Source organism: Thermobia domestica, chromosome 8 (genome assembly GCF_964235325.1).
Source record: "Thermobia domestica chromosome 8, izTheDome1.hap1.1, whole genome shotgun sequence".
Lineage (NCBI taxonomy): Eukaryota > Metazoa > Arthropoda > Insecta > Zygentoma > Lepismatidae > Thermobia > Thermobia domestica.
Genome location: NC_137461.1, coordinates 270959640 through 270983599, shown reverse-complemented (window position 1 = coordinate 270983599; position 23960 = coordinate 270959640). Strand labels below are relative to the sequence as shown.

Here is a 23960-nt window from a genome sequence, read left to right as displayed (position 1 = left end):
CCTACAGCAACAAGTCCTGCCTGACAGTACCGACATCTGTTGAGCGATAAACCGTACTACAACATAATTTTAACTGAAAACAATTGACAAAGCCGACATCTGTTGGGCGATAAACCATACTACAACATAATTTTAATTGAAAACAATTGACAAAGCCGACATTGTTGGGCGATAAACCGTACTACAACTTAATTTTAACTGAAAACAATTGACAAAGCCGACATCTGTTGGGCGATAAACCGTACTACAACATAATTTTAACTGAAAACAATTGACAAAGCCGACATCTGTTGGGCGATAAACCGTACTACAACATAATTTTAACTGAAAACAATTGACAAAGCCGACATTGTTGGGCGATAAACCATACTACAACATAATTTTAACTGAAAACAATTGACAAAGCCGACATCTGTTGGGCGATAAACCGTACTACAACTTAATTTTAACTGAAGACAATTGACAAAGCCGACATCTGTTGGGCGATAAACCGTACTACAACATAATTTTAACTGAAAACAATTGACAAAGCCGACATCTGTTGGGCGATAAACCGTACTACAACATAATTTTAACTGAAAACAATTGACAAAGCCGACATTGTTGGGCGATAAACCATACTACAACATAATTTTAACTGAAAACAATTGACAAAGCCGACGTCTGTTGGGCGATAAACCGTACTATAACATAATTTTAACTGAAAACAATTGACAAAGCCAACATCTGTTGGGCGAAAAACTATACAACAACATACTTAAATTTTAGAACAGTCAATACCAGTATCCTAATACAGGATGACAAAGAGGTGTATACATTTTTCTGGCGGACTCTGTACATGCTTTAAAATTAAAATGAAAATGTAATTAAAATGTAATGTGTACAAGATACTTCTTCCGAACTTCAGTAAACTGTACATTCCTTACTGAAAACAAAGAACAAGACATAATAAAATTTTGAGGGAAAAAAAATCATCAATATTGGAAAAAGTGTTAAGTTTTATTGATAAAAATCAGAAGAAATGAAATCCCTCATCTATTTAGTATTAAACTTATTGCTAAGTGTGAGAGACAAATCGTTTAGGAAGATTGTAGATTCTATTTAACATTTTGTTGCTCTCTAGTTCGTGCATGATTTGCTTTTCTTTGTTATTTGTTATTTTCATATATTTTTTATCATTATTATTATTATTATATTTTATTATTATTTCATGATGAAGGATTTGGAAAAGCCTAGAGATTTGTGAGTAATAATTTTCGATAATTCAGTTCTCAGTTATCTTGCTTTTCAATCTTTCGTGGAAACAATGGAAAATGAAAGCAGCATTTTTTTTTCTTGTTACAATAAGGGGATTGTAATATTTCACTGGTTAAAGGTATTAAGCACAGCAGTACATCAAGTATTCTGTTGCCGACCATGTGTTACCAAACAATAGGGTATGGTATTAAGAATTGAGAAACACATTAAAAAAAAAAAAAAAAAAGTGTATGGATTGTTCGGCTTCGAGATTGACATGCCACAATAAACTCTTTAATTAATAATCACAAAACTAATTACAGCTTTTAGCGACTTCATGTTTAGCATTGTAAGATAATAGTAGAAGTTTGTGAAAATGTCTTTAAAACTAATTACAATTGTTTGAAGTTAAATAATATATATATATATATAATATGGAGTAATAAAGTAAACTTTTAACTTACAACTCAGGTACATACTTCAAATTTACTTTTATATGTACAATTTAAATTTTGAAATATATATTGAAAAATAAATAACCGTGTAAGGAAGGTATACACCAATATAAAGTCAGGAAATAGCGAAAAAATTAATTTGAAGCTTTTGTTACTACTTCGCTTATTTAATTCGTTAATAAATGTTTATTATAATAGGCTGCATTTGTGATTGCTTCATATGTAGCAGTAAGATGAACTTGAATACCCATGCCCTTAAAATTAAATGAAGTACAATGTTTTCGCACGAATACTAAACAATAAACTCTTGCTTAATAATCACAAAATTGATTACAGATTTTTAGTGCACCGTACAGAAGCACTGATTGTTGCTTTAACGAATGATCTGAACCGTTGGCTGTATGTTTTGGATACTAAGTGTACTTCTAGGGCTGCCACCTTTTCGTAAGTCTAAAACCAGATACATTTGTTGAATATGTACAGATCGCAGATTACCATACTCAAATTCGTACATGGAATCTATTAAGAATAATTGAAGGAAATACGAATTAAAATTGCAATGAAAATTTAAAGCATAAACACATGAAACAGAAAACTAGTTGGTGATTGGTAGACAGAAGTTACGAACTGTTGAACCTAGACTAACTAATACGCGTAACACCATTGGAGGTGATTTCACTGCTGCCAGTACGAACAATTTTAGTGATAGAACTATATCGATATCACAGTAGCCATAGGTACACATCGTGGGTCGAAAGGTACAAATGTCGCGTTCTCTGTAAGTGTTTTGGATAATTTGGCGTCCCGACATATAGTGCGTCCCTCTTAAGCGTTATTCCGGACGCTGAAAAATTTCTTAAACTTTGGAATGTCCCGCCCAATTTGAGACAGGTGGTTATTTTCCCACGTGAGTTAAGATGGCGTATGCTTTAATCCTACAGTTATTGGATATTACTCCATTTCCTAAGGTTTATCAAAACCGTCGTCTATACGAATGCAATGAATTATAATATTTAGAGTCAAAAAAATCCTAAACCTTTTACATTTTTTTAAAAAAAAAGTCTAATTTGGTAATAATTGTTCAGGACAATGCATTTTCGTTAATGTTGCCGGGTAAGACCCACGTTAATCATTTAAATATAAAGAATTCTTTCAGATTTGCAAGGTATTACAATTTAACTTACAAGTGTAGATAATACTCATAATAAACCTAAGAAAATTGAAATTAATAATTAGTCAGTTCTGTTATCCCCTATGTCCTTTTTAAAACATTTCGGCAAGAATATTGAATATTGAAATATTGAATAGTACATGAGTTAGTGATTAGATATTCTAAAGTTTTAGAAAGTAATGCTGCATTGATCTTCCATTGTCAACTAACTACTGAGCTACGGTTTTTATTTGAACGTACATAGAGATACGGAAGTCAAAAATGCTGGTTTTCATCTGCCTTTGAAATAGAACGTGATAAAGGAGATCTTGGCTTTTCCATGTAACTCCCTTCTCTTGTAATACTTACCTAAGTTGGTTAGGCCATGGCAGTTCTAACTGGACCTCTTTACCCTTTCCTGTTGGCCAATAGTTTTGGCCAGACCCTCCTTGCCCTAGCCCGAGCTACATGCACAACAATAGCAATGACAGCAGCCAGATGGACGATAAGGAGGAGGACGAGAACTCAAGCGAGGGAATCAGTCGAAGTGGCGAAACTGATCAAGGAAACAATTGGTCTCGAAACCGAACAAAACGCAAAAGGTGTGGCATGTGTAAAGGGTGTTCCGTTAAAGAGAACTGTGGTGTGTGTGCTCCCTGTCGCAATGTTCGAACGCATCAGGTGTGTCGAGAACGGCGATGTGAAAATCTCATGGACTCAGCGAACTCCAGTGGAGCATCTAAGAAATCAACGCCGCCTCAGGTTCGTTTTGTTCCAGGATCACAAATGTGGTCTTCAATATAGATAATAAAAACGGGGGTTGGTTTGGTAATGGTGTTGGGAAGTGTAACTTAAGATTGTCATAACGTTATAATGACAGCGGGACATACAAATCATTTTGAGTTAACGATAATGAAATTTTGTTATTCATTAAAGAAAATTCACAGTATGATTATAATAGCCTAGTATGGTTGTGTAAGTTATTTTTTCAACATACACAATTATGTTCAACTGTTTACATGTTGTTATTCTGGCGTACTTGTTTAAAAAGAAATGCATCTATTTTTGCGTTAATACTTTTTTGTTATTAATTTTGAAGATATTGGAAGTTGCATTTTGGTTGTAGTTTGCATTATAAACTTGATAAATATTATTGTTATAAAAAGCTCTTTTTTATTTTTCAAAAATACATTTATTATTTGCATTAAACCTTTGATAAGAGTATAGACCAAATTTGTTAACTTTTTGAGCTTTAAAGTTTATCAATTTTTTCCCTAAAAATCAATGATTTTTGAACACTTCATTCGATTTAAATAAATAAGGAAAGAAAATGAAATGCTTCGAAATTGAAGCAGCAACAAATTGGCTTTAACTACAGATTTTTATATATAATAAGATTGGTAGTTTATCCATATATAACAGATATTAACAACGTACAATATATGACAGCAATAATCTGATAATAGTTATTCAGGACCATGCATTTTCATTGCCAGGTAAGTTGCATATTAATCATTTATATATAAAGATTGTTCTCAGATTCGCAAGAACAAATAATGATAAACATAACGAATACAAGAAAATTGTAATGCATAATTAGATAATTTTGTTCTTTGATTTATATGTTGTATACTTTGAAAGCTTTTTCGACAAGAATAGAAAATACAGGAGATTTACACTAGAAATAAGGATTCCTGTATGCACTCTTGTTTTCGTACGTTCTAATGGTCGTTACATATTTCCCAGGTTATATCCTGATAGTTACGATATCAGGAAATACACAGGGTGTTCAAAGAGGAAGGGGCAGTACTTCGGAAAATGGTAGTATGGGTGATTGTAAGCAAAAAAAAAAATCATATGAACGTGGGTTCTAATCTAAACGGTTTGAGAGTTACAGGTTGTGAACCATTTTTGACTTCATGTTGCTTATTACTCATCCTGTATTTATTCTACAGAGGTGACACATAGCGGATTTGAAAGATGATGGAATTGCCCTTCCAATGGTATGCAACATGTGACAGTGGTGTATTTGGAAGGGAAGTTATTGAGGGAAATATGGGAATCACTGTTGCCATCCAGTTCTCTTACATAATCTTAACTTTCCCTCAATAACCCCCTTTTCAAATACACCACTGCCACATGTTGCATTCCGTTGGAAAGATCATTCCATCACCTTTCAAATCTATGTGTCACCCCTGTAGAATAATTGCAGGTTGAACAATACGCAACATAGTCAAAAACGGTTCACAACCTGTAGCTCACAAACCGTTAAGATTAGTAGCAATGTTCATATGAACCTTTCGATTCACCCATACTACCATTTCCCAAAATATTGCTCCTTCCTCCTGGGACACCCTGTATTTTATTTTATACAACGTTGAACTTGCATGAATTTGAGAACAATTTACTACAATTATCTTGTAACAGGAAAGTACCAACAATACTTATTTTTAAGTAACGCTTTAAAGTAAGTAGGATTTAATACTTATCCAAAATATGTTGTATTTTTTCATTCCTCTTAATAGAATTAGTTGATCTTGCACATGTTTTGATACAGTGTTGTAATTTTTTCCTCGAATGTTGCAAACTTCTACAAAAAGATCCAGACATATTTTGTGCAGGGTTTAAGCTGCACTGGCCTTTTTGTAAATCGTGATTTACTAAACTGTTTCAGTGTACTTTTGCAAATGCTGAAGTAATCGATTTGTTGTTTTGTAGCACTTGTTGGAACGTGGTACTTCTGATAAACAGATTTAAAGAAAAAAGTTAATTTTAATAATCAAAATTATAAAACGTGAGATTCACAGATTTCCATAATAATGCACAAGACTTCAAACTTCAGCTTAATATATGTTGATCTATTGTTTATTGCATTGTTTGATCGTAATACTGATGCTATTATTCTGAAGGGAATGTTTAGAAATTTTGAAATTGCCGTAATTCATTATACAAAATTATGTTAAAAGAAAATGAGTGATTAAAAAGTATTCTGTATAGTTAAAATAAGCTATTTCTGAAATTTTAAATTGTGTGTGTTTCCGTCAGAAAATTTAAGATACAGTATTTTACTTTTGATTATTACTAGTAAGAAAAAAAAAAACTCTTCACGCTGTAAGTACATTCCTCTTGTTTTTGTTCATTTCAGTTATCAGTCTTTAAAGTGTGTTTACTTGTTCAGTTTATTTTCGTGTCTTCTGGTTTTAAAAACTATTCTTTTCAGAAATTCAGATTTATATCAGGTAAAATTAATATCATTTTAGAAGTTTAAAACAAAAACAGAAATCAAATTTGGAGATCATAATATTTTAAGAACCTTCTAAATTGACTGGTAAGATTTTGAACTTAGTCCTGTTATGATCATGTTCTAACGTCATGACATAATCATGACTTCATAGTCAGCTGTAACTAACATGTCCAAAATTCTTACCCCTCTAATTTATGACGTACTTCCAGGCATCCCAGGTTTCTTGAAACTCCAGTGAAATTTCCTCACTTTCTTTTTGGAAAAGGACGAGACGAAAACACCACTTCCTATCACAGGAAGTTAATGCAGTATTTTAGAATGAAGTGAAGATGACAGTATTGTTTTCCATTAGGCTAAACTTTCTTCAGTTCCTCTTCTCGTATTTTGCTTCAGTAAATGTCAGTCCTTAACTTTGAGTGTGATACATGTAGCATGTTTGCACAATTTTAATTTTGCCTTTTGGTATTCTGAAAAACGAAAACGCGAATTTTGATAGGAAGTCTTCTCGAATTTGAAGGTTGTATCATTATATCTTCTTGAGGTTACTCTCTGATTTCTTAATCGCATCTTGTTTAAATAATTTACCGTTAGATGAGGTACCACACGAGTTCGTACAATTGTAGACTGAAAATGAAATCCGTGCCAAAAATGGAAAAGTTCGGTTTAATGTAAAAATGTGGCCTATGTGCCTAACACTAGTCGGTGAAAAACTGGCTATTTAGTTTTCACTGTGGAACTAGTTCAGATAATCGCCAGAGGAATGCGCGTGGGCCTATGTGCCGCCAGTTCTAAAGTCAAATCTGGGCTTTTTACTAACATTTTCATTTTGACACTTAGCACGGATTTTATATTCAGTCTACAATTGACAAATCCTTCCAAGTTGGTATGTTTGAATATATCTTATTTATAATTTATAGTTGACATAAGAAACCGTTAGTATATTACATTAAACAAATCTCCGATACTAAATAACTTTATATTTTCTATCGTTAACAATGCATGGACACTAATAACATACAGTGAATACTGTAGTAAGAAAAAAGTTAACAATAGTGGTATTAACAAAACTAAATTCAAAATCATGAATTGCTCTTTGCAAAAGAAATCTCTTAATGACAATTAAACGTTTACGTGAATAAGAGCATTTTGATGTTTCGAGTGCTTAACTTACAAGTGTTTTGTCTATTCTAGAAACTCTTGTGCTATCTCGCATGATAGTAAAGTACTTATCTTCTATTCTAGAAACTTTTGCGCTATCGCACATGATAGTAAAGTACTTATCTTCTATCCTAGAAACTCGTGTGTTATCTCACATGATAGTAAAGTGCTTATCTTCAAGATGTAGTGAAGAACAGCAGTTTAGTAATCTCAAGAAGCTCTGATGAACAAACGCATTATTCCTCATCATTAATTGCAACTACTCCCTTAGTACTTGACTTAAGGCAATCTTTTGAAAATGTACAAAAACAAGGAACAGTACTTACCGCTATGCTGAAGAAACTAGGGTACTTACGATGCTTCATTTAATAAAATGAATTAAATCATTGGTTGTTAATTTTGAAGAAGGCAACTTTATACTAAAGATTCATCTTACAGGAGAAGTTTGAGATTTATCTCACAAAAGTAGTACTTGACTATAGCACAAAATTGATTGAAATTAACACACAGGTCCAAGTTACTCTTACCTATTAAATCATATATATATATATATATATATATATATATATATATATATATATATATATATATATATATATATATATATATATATATATATATATATATATATATATAAATCGGATATTTTAAAAATAGCACCCATGGACTACAGAGCACTGTTCTACAACTCAAAGTAAAGCAAAAAATATATATCATTACATACCTTTCGGGTCCTCATCTATACACACGAATATGGCAACGTCGCGGATAAAGAACCATAGAGTAGATCTACCAATCAATCAAATAGCTACATCGATTCTTTCCAGATGAAAGTTGAAGTCGATACATGTTGACACTAGCACCACTTATTAGCGTAACAATCGATGTAACTGATGGATTCGTAGAGTAATGGTAATGGTTCTAAGTTAATATGTGACGTTGCCACATAGTGAAAATTTTTATTCCGTGAACCGGCTGAAGGAGACTCCAGAGGGTATATCATTACATAATATTTTTGCTTTGTTTTGACCTGAAGAATAGCGCTGTGTGATGCGTTGACGCCATTTTTAGAAACCCGATATTATATATTTAAGTTCCTTACTTACTTATTTTAAAATTATTTTATACAATGTTTTGTTCCGAAATAATCCTGATGAAGAATTTAAGAGGTCAGAGTGATAAAAGAAAATAGGTTTCCTGAAATTTCTTTGGAACTGGAATCCATAAAAGTAACTCACTGTTATGTAATTTTAGACATTCCCTTGGTATTAGCATTAGTATCGTTATCAAATATTTCCATGTTAGATATATGAGTGCATATGAGTAAATATGTTGAGTTTTGAAAGCTCTTGAAAACAGAAAAAAATTGTATAATATATACCGAAACTTAACTTTATATTGTATATTCTTAAGGTGATTCATTATAATCTGGGACACAGAATTGAGTTGTTGTTGTTATTCAGAATAAAAACAAATTGGGCTATGAAGAAATTGCATTTATTCAAAATTTTATTAACATTAGATAGTCGCATCCCTAACCCTATCCTGTCCTTCAACCATTCCCATAAAAGTTATAAGAATTTCGGACACAAATGTAGAAATAAAATTGAGCTACAAATAAATTCACAAATCGTAGTAGTATTAATTCTTCAAAATCTTCAACAGGAACATCATAACCAAATTCTGCAAGCAGAAGGATTTTAAGGTAATTAGTAAATGTCATATTTTATGAAGTTGATTACAACTGCCATCGTATAGATATTCCGTTTCATCTTTGATAAGAATAAAACGTTCAGCACTGGTTATCATCTTCTTAACCTGCTGAAGAGTATAGTTAAAATTTTTCGAAAACATGGAAGTACTGTTTCATTTGCCCTGAATTTACAAATTAAATTCTAGATTTTTTCAGCGCGGTGTTTTCCTTCCACTATGTTGCATATTTGCAATTTCCTTTTCATTTTATATTTTTGATAACGTATATTTAGCTATTGACCTGTGCAGTCGCTGCTCACAACATATTACGTACAATTACGTTGGAATCTCTAGACATATAACTTATTATTGTTCATTTCAAAGATATTAAAACCCCAAAAATATGTAGTTCGTAGTTATAGAGATTACTTTATGTTCTATTATTTTTGATGTCTCTGTATAGATACCAATGCATATGAAAGAAAATAAATCTGTGAAACTACAAAACTGTGTGAATGAACACTGGTTGTAAGACTAGTCTGCTGACCATCTTACAAGTGTTTAGTTTCTTGAAAATCGACGAGACCCGTAATCTCATGACAATGAGACATTATTATTTATTGGTGACTACAGTTCTTTGCTAAAATTACTTGTTCTAAAGAAAAGCCTATCTTCCTTTAAGTTTCTAGTCATTTACGAAATATAAGCAGTTTTATACGGGAAAATACCATTTTAAGCTGACAGTTCAAGTCAGTCAGCTAGTGTAATTGTAATAAAGATGTAGATTAGGTGAGATTTTTTTTTTTTTTTTAAAAACTAACTTATTTATGTGTAACTACTAGGTTTTACTGTAAAATTTTATATGTGGATTTCTTTTTCCAAACAAAATGCCTACATTCATAATTTGATGCATAACCGTACCATAGATTTCTCATAGTGGAAAAAGAAGAGTTCTATATGCGAGTGCTTTTTTTTTTTTTTTTATCGTTACTATGTTCATGGTCTACATATAGATCGCAATTTCGAATTACTTACCTTACCTTAGTACAATGTATTCTCTATTACATTCTATTCTGTAGTTGGTCTTATCATCTACCAATATTATAAAATATACGCATATAATATATTGGATTACATTTAAAATTTGGTGGTAAAAAGAGAAAGCTGGATCAAGTTGAACTTGGAAAAAAGTATTAATGTCCTGGATTGTACTAAATCACCTGCTTATAACAACTAACACCAATACATGTGAAACAGAACTATTTATATATGAACACACCAAGATAGTAAAGTTTTTTATTGTAGCAATCTCAAGCACAAGCAAATGGGCCCGTAGGTGTTCTTCCAAACAAAGCACAAAGTCAAAACCAGGTGAGCGCGGCCTACGGTCCAGCAACTTCAGGGGTTGGAAGTATACGTCCCCAGGCATCAGGACCCATGGCAGCTGCACGGTTGCCTCCATATGGGATGATGCCACCTCGGCCGATGCAGGTGAGTACCTTTTCTTCTGCTTTCTTCCAACAGTTAAATTGTGTTCTATGTCAAATGTTAGATGTCGGTTTTCAAAGCAACTAATGATTTGTCATGTCCAGAATATTCTTTGAGTACGTAATCTATATTATAAAATTGAAAGTGACTATGTTAGTGACTCTTAATCGCTTAAACCACCCAACCGATCTCGATCATATTTTTGACGTAGATGCAGTTCTGTCCTGGGAGTGTTTTTAGCTATTCACTCTGACGGTAGAACTTAGGGGAAGGGGAGGAAGGAGAAATATATAAAGTCGCGGCCACCGTTAAGCGACCCTAACTCATACCCTTCGTAAGAAACAGCTCCTTCCGCAAGCATGACCACAAGTGACCACAAAAGTGTTTTCTGCACGTGCTGAGGGACAAGGTTGTCACATTTTTTGTTGAAAATGTCTGGACACCATATGTTCTTTCTTCTAGAGAGAGCCATTGAGAAAACCGTAGTAGAAACGTATTGACTCGTGAATTGTGTAATAAAAAGTGATCTAAGAAAAATGTTACGATCGAGTGCCAACAAAATTCAAATAGGGCAAAAATACCAAAACTGAACACGAATTATTTATGAGTTTTTTAAAAAGATATATACACTATTATATTTAAAAAATTAAAAAAGATTATATCTAAAGTGACTTAATCATCAATACCTTACTCAAACTATTATAGATAGAAACATGGATTTGTACAGAATATTCCTTTGTCAAAAGGCAAGGGCTAATAAAACAATTTTAAAAATATATGTCCTATAGAAGACAAAGTGTTTTTTACTAAAAATAGAATATATCATAAATTCTTGAAGTTAAGAAAATGGAACTAAGGGATAAATTCTTCATTAAAATTAACAGAAAACACGTTTCAATGATTGCAAAAACTTCGCTCCTATAGGAGAAAAGAGGGGGTTTCTATTAATATTCAAATTTCCGATTATTTGTTTAGAAAATGCCGAATGTGAGGATTCGCTTAAGAAGGCGTAAAATTCAGCACATACACTTATTTAAAAAATATTACAGGCCGCGCCCTCGGATTTTCTTTCTTTCTTTTTTTTTTTTTTTTTTTTTTTTTTATATAATTCTGTTCCTGAGAAGGGGAAATGGGGTCAATTTCTATAATATTATAATTTTAGTTTTACTAAAGAAATATCCTCAGGTAATTAGAAACAAAGATTAGTGAAAAATGTCAGCAAAATTGCAAATTTGATTAGCACTCGGTTGATAAATCTGTCAGTACCGAAACTTACAGTAAAATTGAAAACAAGCTGTTGAGAATGATATCTGTAAATACTTTACTTTTGTATTGAAATCAATGTAATTCAATTGAGTGCAAGTATCTTACATGAAAACGTATCCTAAGGTTAGTGACGTGGGCTGGGTCTATGGTTTCATCATTGAAGCCAATAAACTGGTGATATTAAATAAATGTTGTTTCGAATTATTTTATATTATTCCGATATGTGATCTTCTTTGATTAAAGTAAGGTCACTGGTTTGAGACGCGCAAAAACTATTTAACTCAGCCTTGATTAGTGTTGTCCACGAGAGGAGACGTCTTGTTAAGGTCGAAGAAGTCTCGTCTTCTCTCGATTCTCAAATAATTCTTTATCCTCTCTTTCGAAAATGTTCTCGTTTTTTAAGTAATTTTATATCCTTGACTTTTGAGAGTAATGTACGCCAATTTTTGCACTTAGTAATAAGAAAATTAAATGCTTTGTGGGGATAAGTGTTGAATAATTAGCATTAATTAAAAAAGATATATATCGCCCGGATTTCTTAACCAATATTCATATCGAAACCAGACCCTATCTAGGGGTAGCTAGGGTTTGAGCCCCTTTCGATCACCTTCAGCCCCCTGAAACTTTCATGTTTTGCTTCCTCTGCTTTGCTTCACTTCCAAGTACATGATTCTTTTATTTGTTACTGAGACTTTTCTGGCCAGAAGGACTAGGTTGCTTATCATCTGGTACCGCCGAAAGAAATTAGACATTTCCAATTAGGAAGAAAATACGTAGACACCACCAGCATACTACAATCTCTTCGAACAAAATCTCAAGGGAAAGTAGAGAACTACAACTTACCACCTGACAACCGTGAAAAACATTGATGGTCATAAACAATAAATTGAAGCGTTCTATAAGGAATGAAAATTTTTTAGAAAGCATTCCAAGCTAAGATTTTCACTTCCTTCTCTTCGTTTCTTTAATTTGCAAAACAATACAAAAAAGTTTTAACTTTTAACTTCTTTTTGTGTTGTTACTCAATCGTGGATGAAGACGTAAGACATTCTTTCTTTCTTTCTTTCTTCTATATATATATAAACTTCAAAAAAATCATGCTTAAATTTACAAATATATGATTCATTTTATTATGGCTTGCAAAAATCGGAAAACTATAAAGGGAAGAAAGGAAAATCACCCTACTACCTGCCTTTAGTTGTAAACTATAGCGCCAAAAGTTAGGCTCTTGCAGAAATTGAGAATAAATATTTACCTTTTAAGTGCGTAAATTTTTCCCTTTCCACACTTTTTTTCCTTTAAAAAAAATGTCATCCTGAAGAAAATAGAATCCGTTTTTAAAAAATGAGATACTTGGTTAGCTCATTTTCCCTACAGATATTTTATGGGCAATAAATAAACATATCACTTTATCGAAAACTTTCGAATACTAACATAATGCAAGTTGTGTCTAGGTTGAACTAAAAAACAAGTTTTTACTTCTGCTGTTCCCATATGACAATCTGGAATGGAAACCTTCAAAACAGAGAGGAACCAGTTTATTCAGTTTAGAAATCTGGCATCATTGAGTCCTTCGCGACCTCCAGTGCAGTTTGCGGTTACTAAGCCACAGGGGGTAGAGGAAAGTCTTCCTTCTTCCAGGAAAATAATGATAGATAGAACTTAACTCTTGAACCAAAAGACCAATCTCGATCAAATTTTCAACATAGATGACGTTCGTACCTGGGATGGATTTTACCCGTTCAATTCGACGAGACAGCGTAGGAGACGAGGAGGAGGGGGAGATATACAAAAGTCAATAAATATAAAAATAAAGTGATCATGTTCGTGAGTTAATAACTCTCAAACCACACGATCGATCTCAGTCAAATTTTTAACATAGATGAGGTTCGAACGTGGGAAGTTTTTTATTTCATTTTGATGGTAGAACTTAGGGGAGGGGAGATATATGAAGATGAATAAAACTTAATAACTCTTGAAACCACCCACCCGATCTCGATCAAATTTTCAACATAGATGAGGTTCGGGCCTTGGATTTTATCTATCTATTCATTTTGACGATAGAACTTACAGGAGGGGGAGTTGAAAAAAATAAAACTTAGTAATTCTTGAACCAAACTATTAATCTCGATGAAATTTTTAACATACATGAGGTTCGAGCCTGAGTTGTTTTTTTATCATTTCACTTTGACAGTAGATCTTGAGGGAGATATATAAAATAAGTAAAAGTAATACTTAATAACTCTTAAACCACCAGACGGATCTCGATCAAACTTTCAACCTAGATGAAGTTCGAATCTGAGATTGTTTTTGTCATATCGCTTTGACGGTGTAACTTAAAGGAGGGGGAGAGACATTTGAAAATGATCGAAAATGACCGATATTAGTGTCGAATCTATAGTTTTCGGGGTCGCTGAGATGAACAGTGACACTTCTGATGCCTTTTAAATTCAAATTTAGCCCCGCAATTTGGGGGAGGAGCAGGGTATATATAGATAGATAGATAGATAGATAGATATATGATCGAAATGACCAATGTCAGTGTCGAATTTACAGTTTTCGGGGTCGCTGAGATGAACAACGATACTTCCGATGCCGTACCCCGCAACATGGGGATGGGAGAGGGATATAAAAAAACACTGAAAATGACCAATATCAAAGAGCGCTTTAGTAATAGTGAAAAGTGACTGACTAACGGAATATATTACTACTTTTTCTTAATTTAACCAAGCGAAGCGGGTGACTGATGCTAGTACTTAATATAACATAATAGAGAATCTCTATTGTGATTCCGAGAATTCATTTTGACATCAGAATTGTAGCAATTGTTCTGAAAAGCAGAAAAATACACTACCCAGTTTAAGAATAGATTAGAATTGGATTTCCATTATATTCATGTAGATTATTACAAGATAGTCATTTTTAGAAATCATTCGTTGGGCTCATATTACTTTTGCCCTTGGTAAATAAAGTGAAATAGTTTATTGAATAGTCATTCCAGGAGCCAGCTTTCAAAAGATAATATTTCCGATTTTAAAATATTTTAGTTGGCTAATTGCTGAGGAGCTAAATGAGAATAGAGACGTCAGCATATATATATTTTTTTTTTCACACCAGAATATAGACCAGTATCCTTCCTCCTTAATTCAGTGGGTAGAGCGCGTGTGTATGGTGCGCAAGGTTGCAGGTTCGATTACCAGTGACAGAACATCGGAACGCACTAGTGATTCATGTCCCAATTTAAACTGGCTCTCGGTCTCTGAATCCTCGTTGCTGACAAAGGACATAAACAGTAATCAGACAATTTAAGTCTGTGCAAACTCTGTTAGGAAAATGAAACGTCGTTAGTAAATATGTTCCAAGAGCATTGCCAGAACGAACTTCAAAAAGAACTATTTGTTGTCTATGGAAAATTGCTTCTTTCTTATAACTAGAGGAAGAATAATTGCATATGTGAAGCTGGAATGGCTAAAAAGCAAGTTGCTGAAGCCATGAGCCTGGATGTTAAAACATTAAGATATTGAATTGAACGATTTAAAGCAGAGGGGAAGCAGGGTTTACAGACTAAAGCGAAACTGAGTACAGCGCAGGTGACAACGAAAGACAAAAATGTTTCGATTATTGAAGCTAACGCAACAAAATTCGCTCGCTGCTGCAACAAACTGGTAGCTGTGGTGTACGTATTTGATCCTGCTGCAACAAACTGGTAGGTATTGTTGCTGGTAGCTATGGTGTACTTGATCCATCATGTCTTTCTGCGTCAAGTGAAAGCCGTTACTGCGGATCGTTACAGTGCTAAACTTCATGAAATGCACTGCAGCTTAGCCAACAAGCATCGAGAAATGTTCAAAAGACATGATGGCCTCTTATTGTACGACAGTGCACGCGCAAATGCCGCTCAAGGAACGTTGTAGACTCTTTTATTGAGGTTGCATATAAAAACCATTGCAAAATTAAAGCATGAATGTTACAGTGGAAAATTTCTTTCAAGGGAGGCAACAAGGAAGAGGAAGGTCAAGGATAGAATATCTAGATGCAGTGCCCACCAACCTATAGTTGAGGAGAGAAGGAGGTATACTATATAGAATTTATATATAACCTTACTCCTTTCGTCTAAACAAAAAAGCAAAACTATCAGTTGTCCATGTTTCATGATGAATATCGCGCAATTGTAGCAACTTTATATGCATAGCAGCAGTATTCGACCCACTTTCATATGAACATAAGTGTTACATGAATGTAAGTATTATGATGGAACATACATCGAAGTCTGATTCAAGGCGAAACGCAATGGAACCAAAGATTTTGCTCTACAATTTCGCTTTAAACAAGGTCACATTAAACTTCATAATCCAGTTGCTTGTTGTAATGATTACGTACGCTATTCAGTTTTCCTTTTTTGATATTTTTTGCTAAATACGTTTTTTTTTTTTTTTTTTTTTTTTTTTTTTTTTTTTTTTTTTTTTTTTAATAAAAATTTGAATACAGATTCCTTTTATAAGCGTTCTACTTGCACCTACAAGTATTTTGAACTGAGAAAGAATTCAAGGAATGAGTAACCCGTTTTTTATTTATTGATTTATTACGAAGTAGTATCTAGAATCAAGGATTAGAGCTTCTGATAGATATGAAAGTTATTTGTAACTTTAACTGTTAAATCAATAAAACATGGATTTAGAGTTTTTTTTAATGTACGTCAGAGAGGGATAACTACAAGAGTTTATTCACTGAAAATGGCACAGTTAAACTTTAATTATACCAAAGTGTTTTAAGAACTCTAAATTGAATAAATTTAATCTTTAAAACACGTTATCTGTATTTTGTCACAAATAACTCCGGTCTTTACTTTTTTAAGGGAGAGGGTGGGGTGGAGAACGATACATTAGGGGGATTGCGCTGAAGCGCTTGGGGACAATATGGACACTGCTGGCATTATATATTGTATTATCGTTGTGAAACCGACCACTAAACCATACGTTTTTTAGAAAATTAAGATTTTGTAATATGGTTCGTAATAGTCACCTCCACAGACATACTCAATTTATTCAGTGACATTTCACCGTAAATTTCGAAAAAGATGTGCAAATAAATATCTGTAGTTCGCTGTTCACACGTACGGTATGTCCTATTACGTATTAGATCAAGGAAGAGAAAATGATAAATGCAAAGGAACGTGATAATAAATGGGAGAAACCCCAGACTGGAAATAAGTTTATCTCTAACCCATCATGTCCTGCTGCTACTCACTATTACACGAAACATTCATGATCTGTTAGACCTGGAGAAACTGTATTGAGTGAGATTGTCTATACTCTTTTATATATGTTTTTCAAATACATCATTGCGAAAAGGAGCAGATATTTCATTATAAGTAGATAGATGAAAATTAAAGCCATTATATATTAGAAAAAAAAAAGAAAAGAAAAATACAAGAATTTCTATATAAAAAAATCCTGACTGACTGATCAACGCTTAAGCCAAACCGCTTAAGCTAGAAACTTGAAAATTTGAATTTGACAGTATATAGAATTTGTGACTAAAGTACTACTAAGGAAAGTTTTTGGGAATTCGACGGGGAAGGGGGAGAGGAGTGAGGTGGCAGTTATAGAAAAATGTCCATATCTTCAAATCTCTGAAGGGTAGAGACGTAAAGTTTGGTATATTGTGTTCTAATTTAAAATAATTAGACATGTGTTTCACAGTTTTTTTTTTTTTTTTAAATATATTTCCCCTAGAAAACCCTAGAAAGAAAGGAAAACAAAACACGGAAAGGAAAAAAGTGTGGGGTTACAATCATTATAATAAGATAACAATATCTCGAAATCCTTTAAGGTTAGAGACTAGAAATTTGGTATGTAGACGTTTCATTTAAAATAGTTAATGACGTGTTTCAGCATTTTTAAATATTTCTCCTACAGAAAAAAAAAAAAAAAAAGAATTGGGATTGTAATTGTTAGAATAAGATGACCATATCTTGAAATCCCTTAAGATTGGAGACATTTTAGGAATGTGAAAGGTTCGAGGGGTAGACCGATCAAATGCGGAGACTGGAGATGAAGTCCCTAACTAGCCGAAGGATTGTCTGCAATAAGGATGAAAAGAAAGAGGAGCTGTAGTTTTTTTTTCCTTTTTTTTTTAACCATCACCCGTCACTAAATGACGTGCTAAAATTCTGGTTAAATTGTTGAAATTGTATTAGAATATATACTTAAATTGACGTGTTAAGAATAAGCGGTTTCGCTGTTATTATTTATCGTTTCAAATGTTAATCTAAAACAATAATTACATGAACATTTAACCCAATTCTAACGAAATAGTTACCACAATTATACTATAATTCCAAAACAATTTAACTGCCCTAATTAAAGTTGTAAAAAGTAACTAATTATATTAAAGTATACCGGAAGAGTTATGACTGTTACGAAGGCCTTCAGAACTTCTGGTGGAGCTTCATACCTATACAGCGTTTGAACTATCTCAGACTAAGAATATTGATATGCTGACGACAGTTATTTCAATTTGGAAGCATCTTGACTAAGGAACTTGGAATTTATTAGCATTTAATAATTGAATTTAAACAGTAACAGTGATCAAGGCAATATGAACTATCTATACGTAATAACCGGTATCGAATAACATGACAGAACAGGATCCCTTTCCGTAATGGTTTTCGCCAACGCAGCGCAAAATCTGCTCTTTAGTTCGCGTTAATGGTTATTGCATGTTTTGCGTTGCGTTACGCTGTTTTTTGCAAAATTTGGTATAGAATAAGGCCGCAGTCATCTAAAATTGTGTAGATAACAGAGAGAAATGAGGTGCGGGTGAATAGCAGTTGTTATAAATTTAATTACTTCATTTCACTTTAATATTACCAATTATTATCTGACGTATTGTGCGTGTTAGGAGGATGGTGAGTAATAATCAGTGCATTTTAATTATCTGTATATTAAAATGCTAGGTTTTTGTTTGTGGTCAATTTTTTTGACAATGATTTCTCGGAAACCACAAGCTCAAAAAAGACGCAGTTTTCACTACTCAATTGCAAATTTTGTATAGATTGTCACTTCTAATTGAATGTTTTAAAAAAAATGGCCATTATTTCTTAATTATATTTTTTTAGAGGTACACTGGAAGTATTGAAATTTTAAAAAGTAAACCATAATATCCTACGAGTTATACATCCCAACACCACATATTTGTATACAGGGTTAGTATATTTATCCGGCGTTTCTTTCATATGCCAAATGATGATAAAAAACAAAGGATATCCATTTCTCCAGTTTAAGATGAATCTTTACTGTTTGGAGTGTTCTGCCCCATGAACCATATATCACTGAGATCATAATTGTGTGTGTAATGTATTTGCTTATTACATACTACATACAAGAAGAATGAAAACACTGAACATACATGAATTAGAAACTCACACCGGAAGTAGATTCAAATCTTGTAAACGGTGCAAGATGTTGAAAAAAATCTCCCCTTTTTTTATGATACCCCTTGTCGATTTTTATCAAGTCATCTTTCACTTGTGTCTGTAAAGGGACATGTACACTCATGTCCAAAATTATTTTCGCATATCTATGACTGTCTTCTTGTAAGAAATAATTTGATAATGATTGTGCAGGGTACTTTTAATACTATTCCTGTGTGTATAATCGAGAAATGTATATCTGTGGTAAATATCATAGGAAAAGAACCATAAATACGAAAATTATAATGACTAAAATAAAACATTGCTAAATGGACAAGAAAATTTTATTTTCGTTTTATTGTTCTTATTTACTGCTCTTTTGACATGAAATTTGCCACATACATGTCTTTGCCGATTGTGCACATATTAACATTATAAGAAATACCGGGCGAATTAGTTATCAAATTATATTCCTACAACAACATATTTATAGACATACGACAATAATTTTGGACATGAGTGTACATATGTTGTAGGGAATGACAGAGAGATTCATGCTCATATGTGTATGATGCGTTGTGTACAGAGCGCAGGTTCAGCTAGTAACTAATAAAATTAATATTATTTAGCTGTCTATTAAGAAGTGACTGAGAGCGGTAGATCTTTTGTTCCCAAACATAAAGGAATCTGCTGCTGTTCTAGAACATGAATAATTGTTCATTTTATTAAGGAGTTTGTTTCCAAAACTCCTTTTTACATTTACCTTGTCTGGAAAGTGTGTCCGTCTGTCTGGGAAACAAAAATTCACAAAAACTATTTAATGAATCATCCGTTTTGTTTAGGATATAGAGGATGAAAAGTTAGAAATCAAGTTCATTCATATTGACATTCTAGCCTTTCGTGGGCTGTAACACAAAAAGGTAATAATTTAGTTTCATGTCAATATATTGATAATGTTTTGAATCTTGTTACTAGGTAGCAAATATATATATATATATATATATATATATATATATATATATATATATATACAGTGAAACCTCCCTTAACGGACACCTCTCAATAATGGACACCTCTGTAATACGGACAGATTTTTTTGTCCCGGCAAAAATATATGTTCTCTTACGGAACAAAACCCTCCCTTTTACGGACACTCTCAGATACGGACGGTCCTTTTTCCCCAAAAACGTTTCAATAACCTCTTTATAACGGACAGGAATTATTCTCGGTTCTGCGATATATTATAGTAGACAGAAAAGAATTTTCCCCACAGGTGTATCTATCATGAGTCTAGACCGGTGAACCATCAAACAGAACAGCTTCAAGCTGAACTTGAAATTATTTTTTTCTGCCCTCAATAAACTACTTTCTGGTGGAAATAATAGAAAACCTTCAATAAGTAATAACGCTCATGTAGGGCCAGTCGTGTGGCCAAGAATTCTATACGAAAGATCTTCCCTTCCCTAACAAATTTAGTCCTTTTTCCTCTGGGCCTTGAATTTTTCCCGACAATTTCATAGATAACAAAACAAACGCTGTTTGTTTTACAATAACATTTTCAGCGAACAATATTTCCTCTTACTTTTTTGGAAAAGTAACATTTTTCTTTTACTTATGATACTGGAACAAGTCTGGGTTGGAGTTTTCCAGGCATCCTTTTTCACTTTTTCTAAGAAGATATTCTTTGTGATTGGGGCTGAGTCAATAAGCATATGTAATCACAATAACTTGCTTTTTCATCCATTCCGCCAGTGCACAAACATATATACATACACATACATATTTTTTCCGCAACTGTACTGAGAATTTTCAGAGGACACTTGCTAATGAGTTTAACCGGGTAGTTGATTCCTAACGCATCTTTTGAGAAGGTCCTGAGAATTCAAAATAAATTAAAAAATGCTTTCCCTCCCACTTTCCCCTCCTATGTAGGAATAAAATTATTACCATACACGCATTATCTTTTGCAATATACGAATATGTTAACACATCCCCAGCAATAATACTATTTAACAGAAATCAATTTCTTCTTAATCCCTCCCAGTAATTCAAATACATACTAAATAGAGTATTTTCATATTGAATTTTACGTACTTATGCTCATACATAATGTATTTACTGTATATTACTGTAACCTCTCTAACGGACAAAAATTAATGTCCCATTGGTGTCCGTTATTGAGAGGTTTCACTGTGTATATATATATATATATATATATATATATATATATATATATATATATATATATATAGAGAGAGAGAGAGAGAGAGAGAGAGATTTCGACAGTTTACATGCGGCTCCAGAACTACTAATTATGCTGTTTTTCTGTAGTGATGATCAATTTTAACTCTTGACTTATCGATGTTTCTGGCGTAATACACGAGTGCTCTTCCTCAGGGTGTTTGCTAATTTAAATTGTGAAAATGTTCGGCTGTTCATATTCTAGGGTATAGTACTTAAGTAGGAATAACCAATATATGGGGGCCAATGTATACCAGCGTTTCACCAAATGACGAAAACCGTGCATAAAAATTTTTATATCGATCAGGTTGTCTACAAGTATTACATCTTTGGAGGTGAAAATTAAGAACACATTTATTCTGATTAAAGAAAAAAAAAAATATGAAACCACATATGCACCATTTTGAGCGAGTGAGCACGGTGGCTCAATGGTTGAGTGCTTGCTTCTAGTACGTGGGATCCTGGTTTGATTCCCGGTCAAATAAGTTTCTGGTGGATAACATTGTGTCCGTGGGTTTTCTTGGGTTTCTCCGTTTCTTCCCACATTCTCACTCCACCAATTCTATTATTCACTTGCTTTAATCATAGTCTCCCTTAGCCTAACGGACATAATCGTAGGACTTTCAAGTGAAAGATTTCATTTTTCATTTTGATCGATGACTTGAATTTTTCTGGCAGTAATCTTGTCGCCATAGAACTTCTGTGGTTTCTGGTCCAAAAATTGTCGCTTGTGGTTTTCACAAGGCTTCGGAACTAATTTAACACCATTCAGAGAATTTGTAGTGCCCTTTCTTCCGCCGTTCTGGTACGGTGCAGGCAATCCCACAATATGTGTTGCTTATTGTACGATCAGCTAGAAATATCGCTCGATTAACATTAGAACATCGGACTTCCGAGAGCTGGTTCGTTGCCAACGTAGGACAGGCTAACAAGGAAAGGAAACAGGAAACTAGAATTGAATAAAGTACATCAGGAATGAATACACAGTGCGTTCCATAAGATAACGATGGAAATCAAATACAACCACGGATTATTGGGCTGCTTTTATTACCGTCACTGTATATAGCAAACTATCATCAATTAATCCTTTAAATCATCGTGTTTCATCATATACATACACCAATACACATTTATATTATATTTATATTAACTTCGTCGCGTAATAGCAGAAGGATGATCATTTAGTACAGGAAGCAAATTGATTCATTCAACATGGCAAGCACAGTAATGTATTAAACAAGTGTACAGGCATCCGATTTGTTATTTGTGATGTACCAAAAATATATTATTTTCCCTAATGTTATGTATAAACAGAAGAGAGAAGATAATCCAGTTACGGAATCCTCATGGATTCCGGACTATTGGATCTAGTATGACATATTTAAGTTTTCTTTCTTTCTGAACGACATTACTATATACACACAGCTATTTCAATCTCAATCACTAATAATATATAAACAGCAGAAAAAATCAATTTAACAGAGGAAAAAGAAGATAACTGGCTATAATCGGCCATTAACGCCAATACACCGGTGGCGCAGATTAAATATAACCCAACATTCTTATATAAAAAATAACAGAAATAATGGCATGAATGCAATATTAACAATAACTAATATGCCCTTGCAAATGGTAAAGGTAAACAATACGGGCGTATACAAAGAAAAATAATCTTATACTGTAATGGAGACCAGACGGGTCCATTACAAATTCTGCTGATACCGAAACAAATGATAGTGTGACGGTGCCAGGCCCGGATTATACTGTAAATGCATTAACATCTCCTAGCTCAATTCCTAACAGGTCGTTACATATGTATGCGGTCTGGCGTTGCCAGCGTGGTATGTGACACCCGTTGCTGACCAGTTCTGGCGATTTGTTTGAAATTGTCAGGTGCATTCGCGCCAACTCTCGATAGTACAGGTCCAAGCTTCCAATTCCACCAAACTCACAACATGATCTTTCTGGGCATCAGTGTGGACTTTGCTACACAGTATGTAGCTTCCCCTAGCTTCGACTACGATTTTTTTTTCCCCCATATTGATATCATAGGTTATCTGTGTTTTAGTAGATATTTGCAGATGGAAATTCGATCGAGTAAATAGTTTAACACAGTTTGATGGTGAATGTTTAGGTCATTGGCGATGTCAGGACAGCTCTAATGCTGGTCTTGCTCCACATTTGCCACTTGTCTGTCTGTATTAAAAAGTTGAAACCGAAAAGGTTTTAGTTTGGGAAGGCTCTACTGTTTTACATGAGACGTGAAAGTCAAATTAGTCTAGCTCGAATTTTAGTACTTTGGAGCTAGTAGTGTTGGATAGATATGATAATATATCCATAAAAAATTATTTTCTCGAAACATCACAGAAATTAGTGTAAAACATGATACTCAGTGTGAAATCTCAATTTCATTCAAATTGGAATTAATCCTGTTTACCTTACATCGTTTTATGCTTTAGGCCGTTATCTTACAGAAAAACAAAATTAACACACTTTTTCTGTTGACTGTTGTAGGTGGGGTGGTACTTTGCTCAGCATTTCCTAAAGCATCCTCATTTGTTCGGGGTTATAAATTTAGTTTGGAGTTTGTTTTGTGTTTGCATCACATTCATCGTT

General features: G+C 33.4%; 1 protein-coding gene across 15 annotated transcripts in view; it reads left to right on the top strand.

Moving 5' to 3' along the window:
• Zmynd8 (Zinc finger MYND-type containing 8) overlaps positions 1 to 23960 on the top strand; it is a 289971-nt gene that overhangs the window by 238759 nt on the left and 27252 nt on the right. For 13 of the 15 annotated variants that reach the window (XM_081769789.1, XM_081769790.1, XM_081769785.1 and 10 more), the window contains 2 exons: positions 3274 to 3603; positions 10241 to 10426. The exons of 1 other annotated variant lie outside the window; for it this stretch is intronic. In XM_081769789.1, the coding sequence (XP_081625915.1) occupies positions 3274 to 3603; positions 10241 to 10426 (516 nt within the window). The remainder of the gene's footprint in view (positions 1 to 3273; positions 3604 to 10240; positions 10427 to 23960) is intronic. One more of the 15 variants, XM_081769791.1, reaches the window with a different exon arrangement.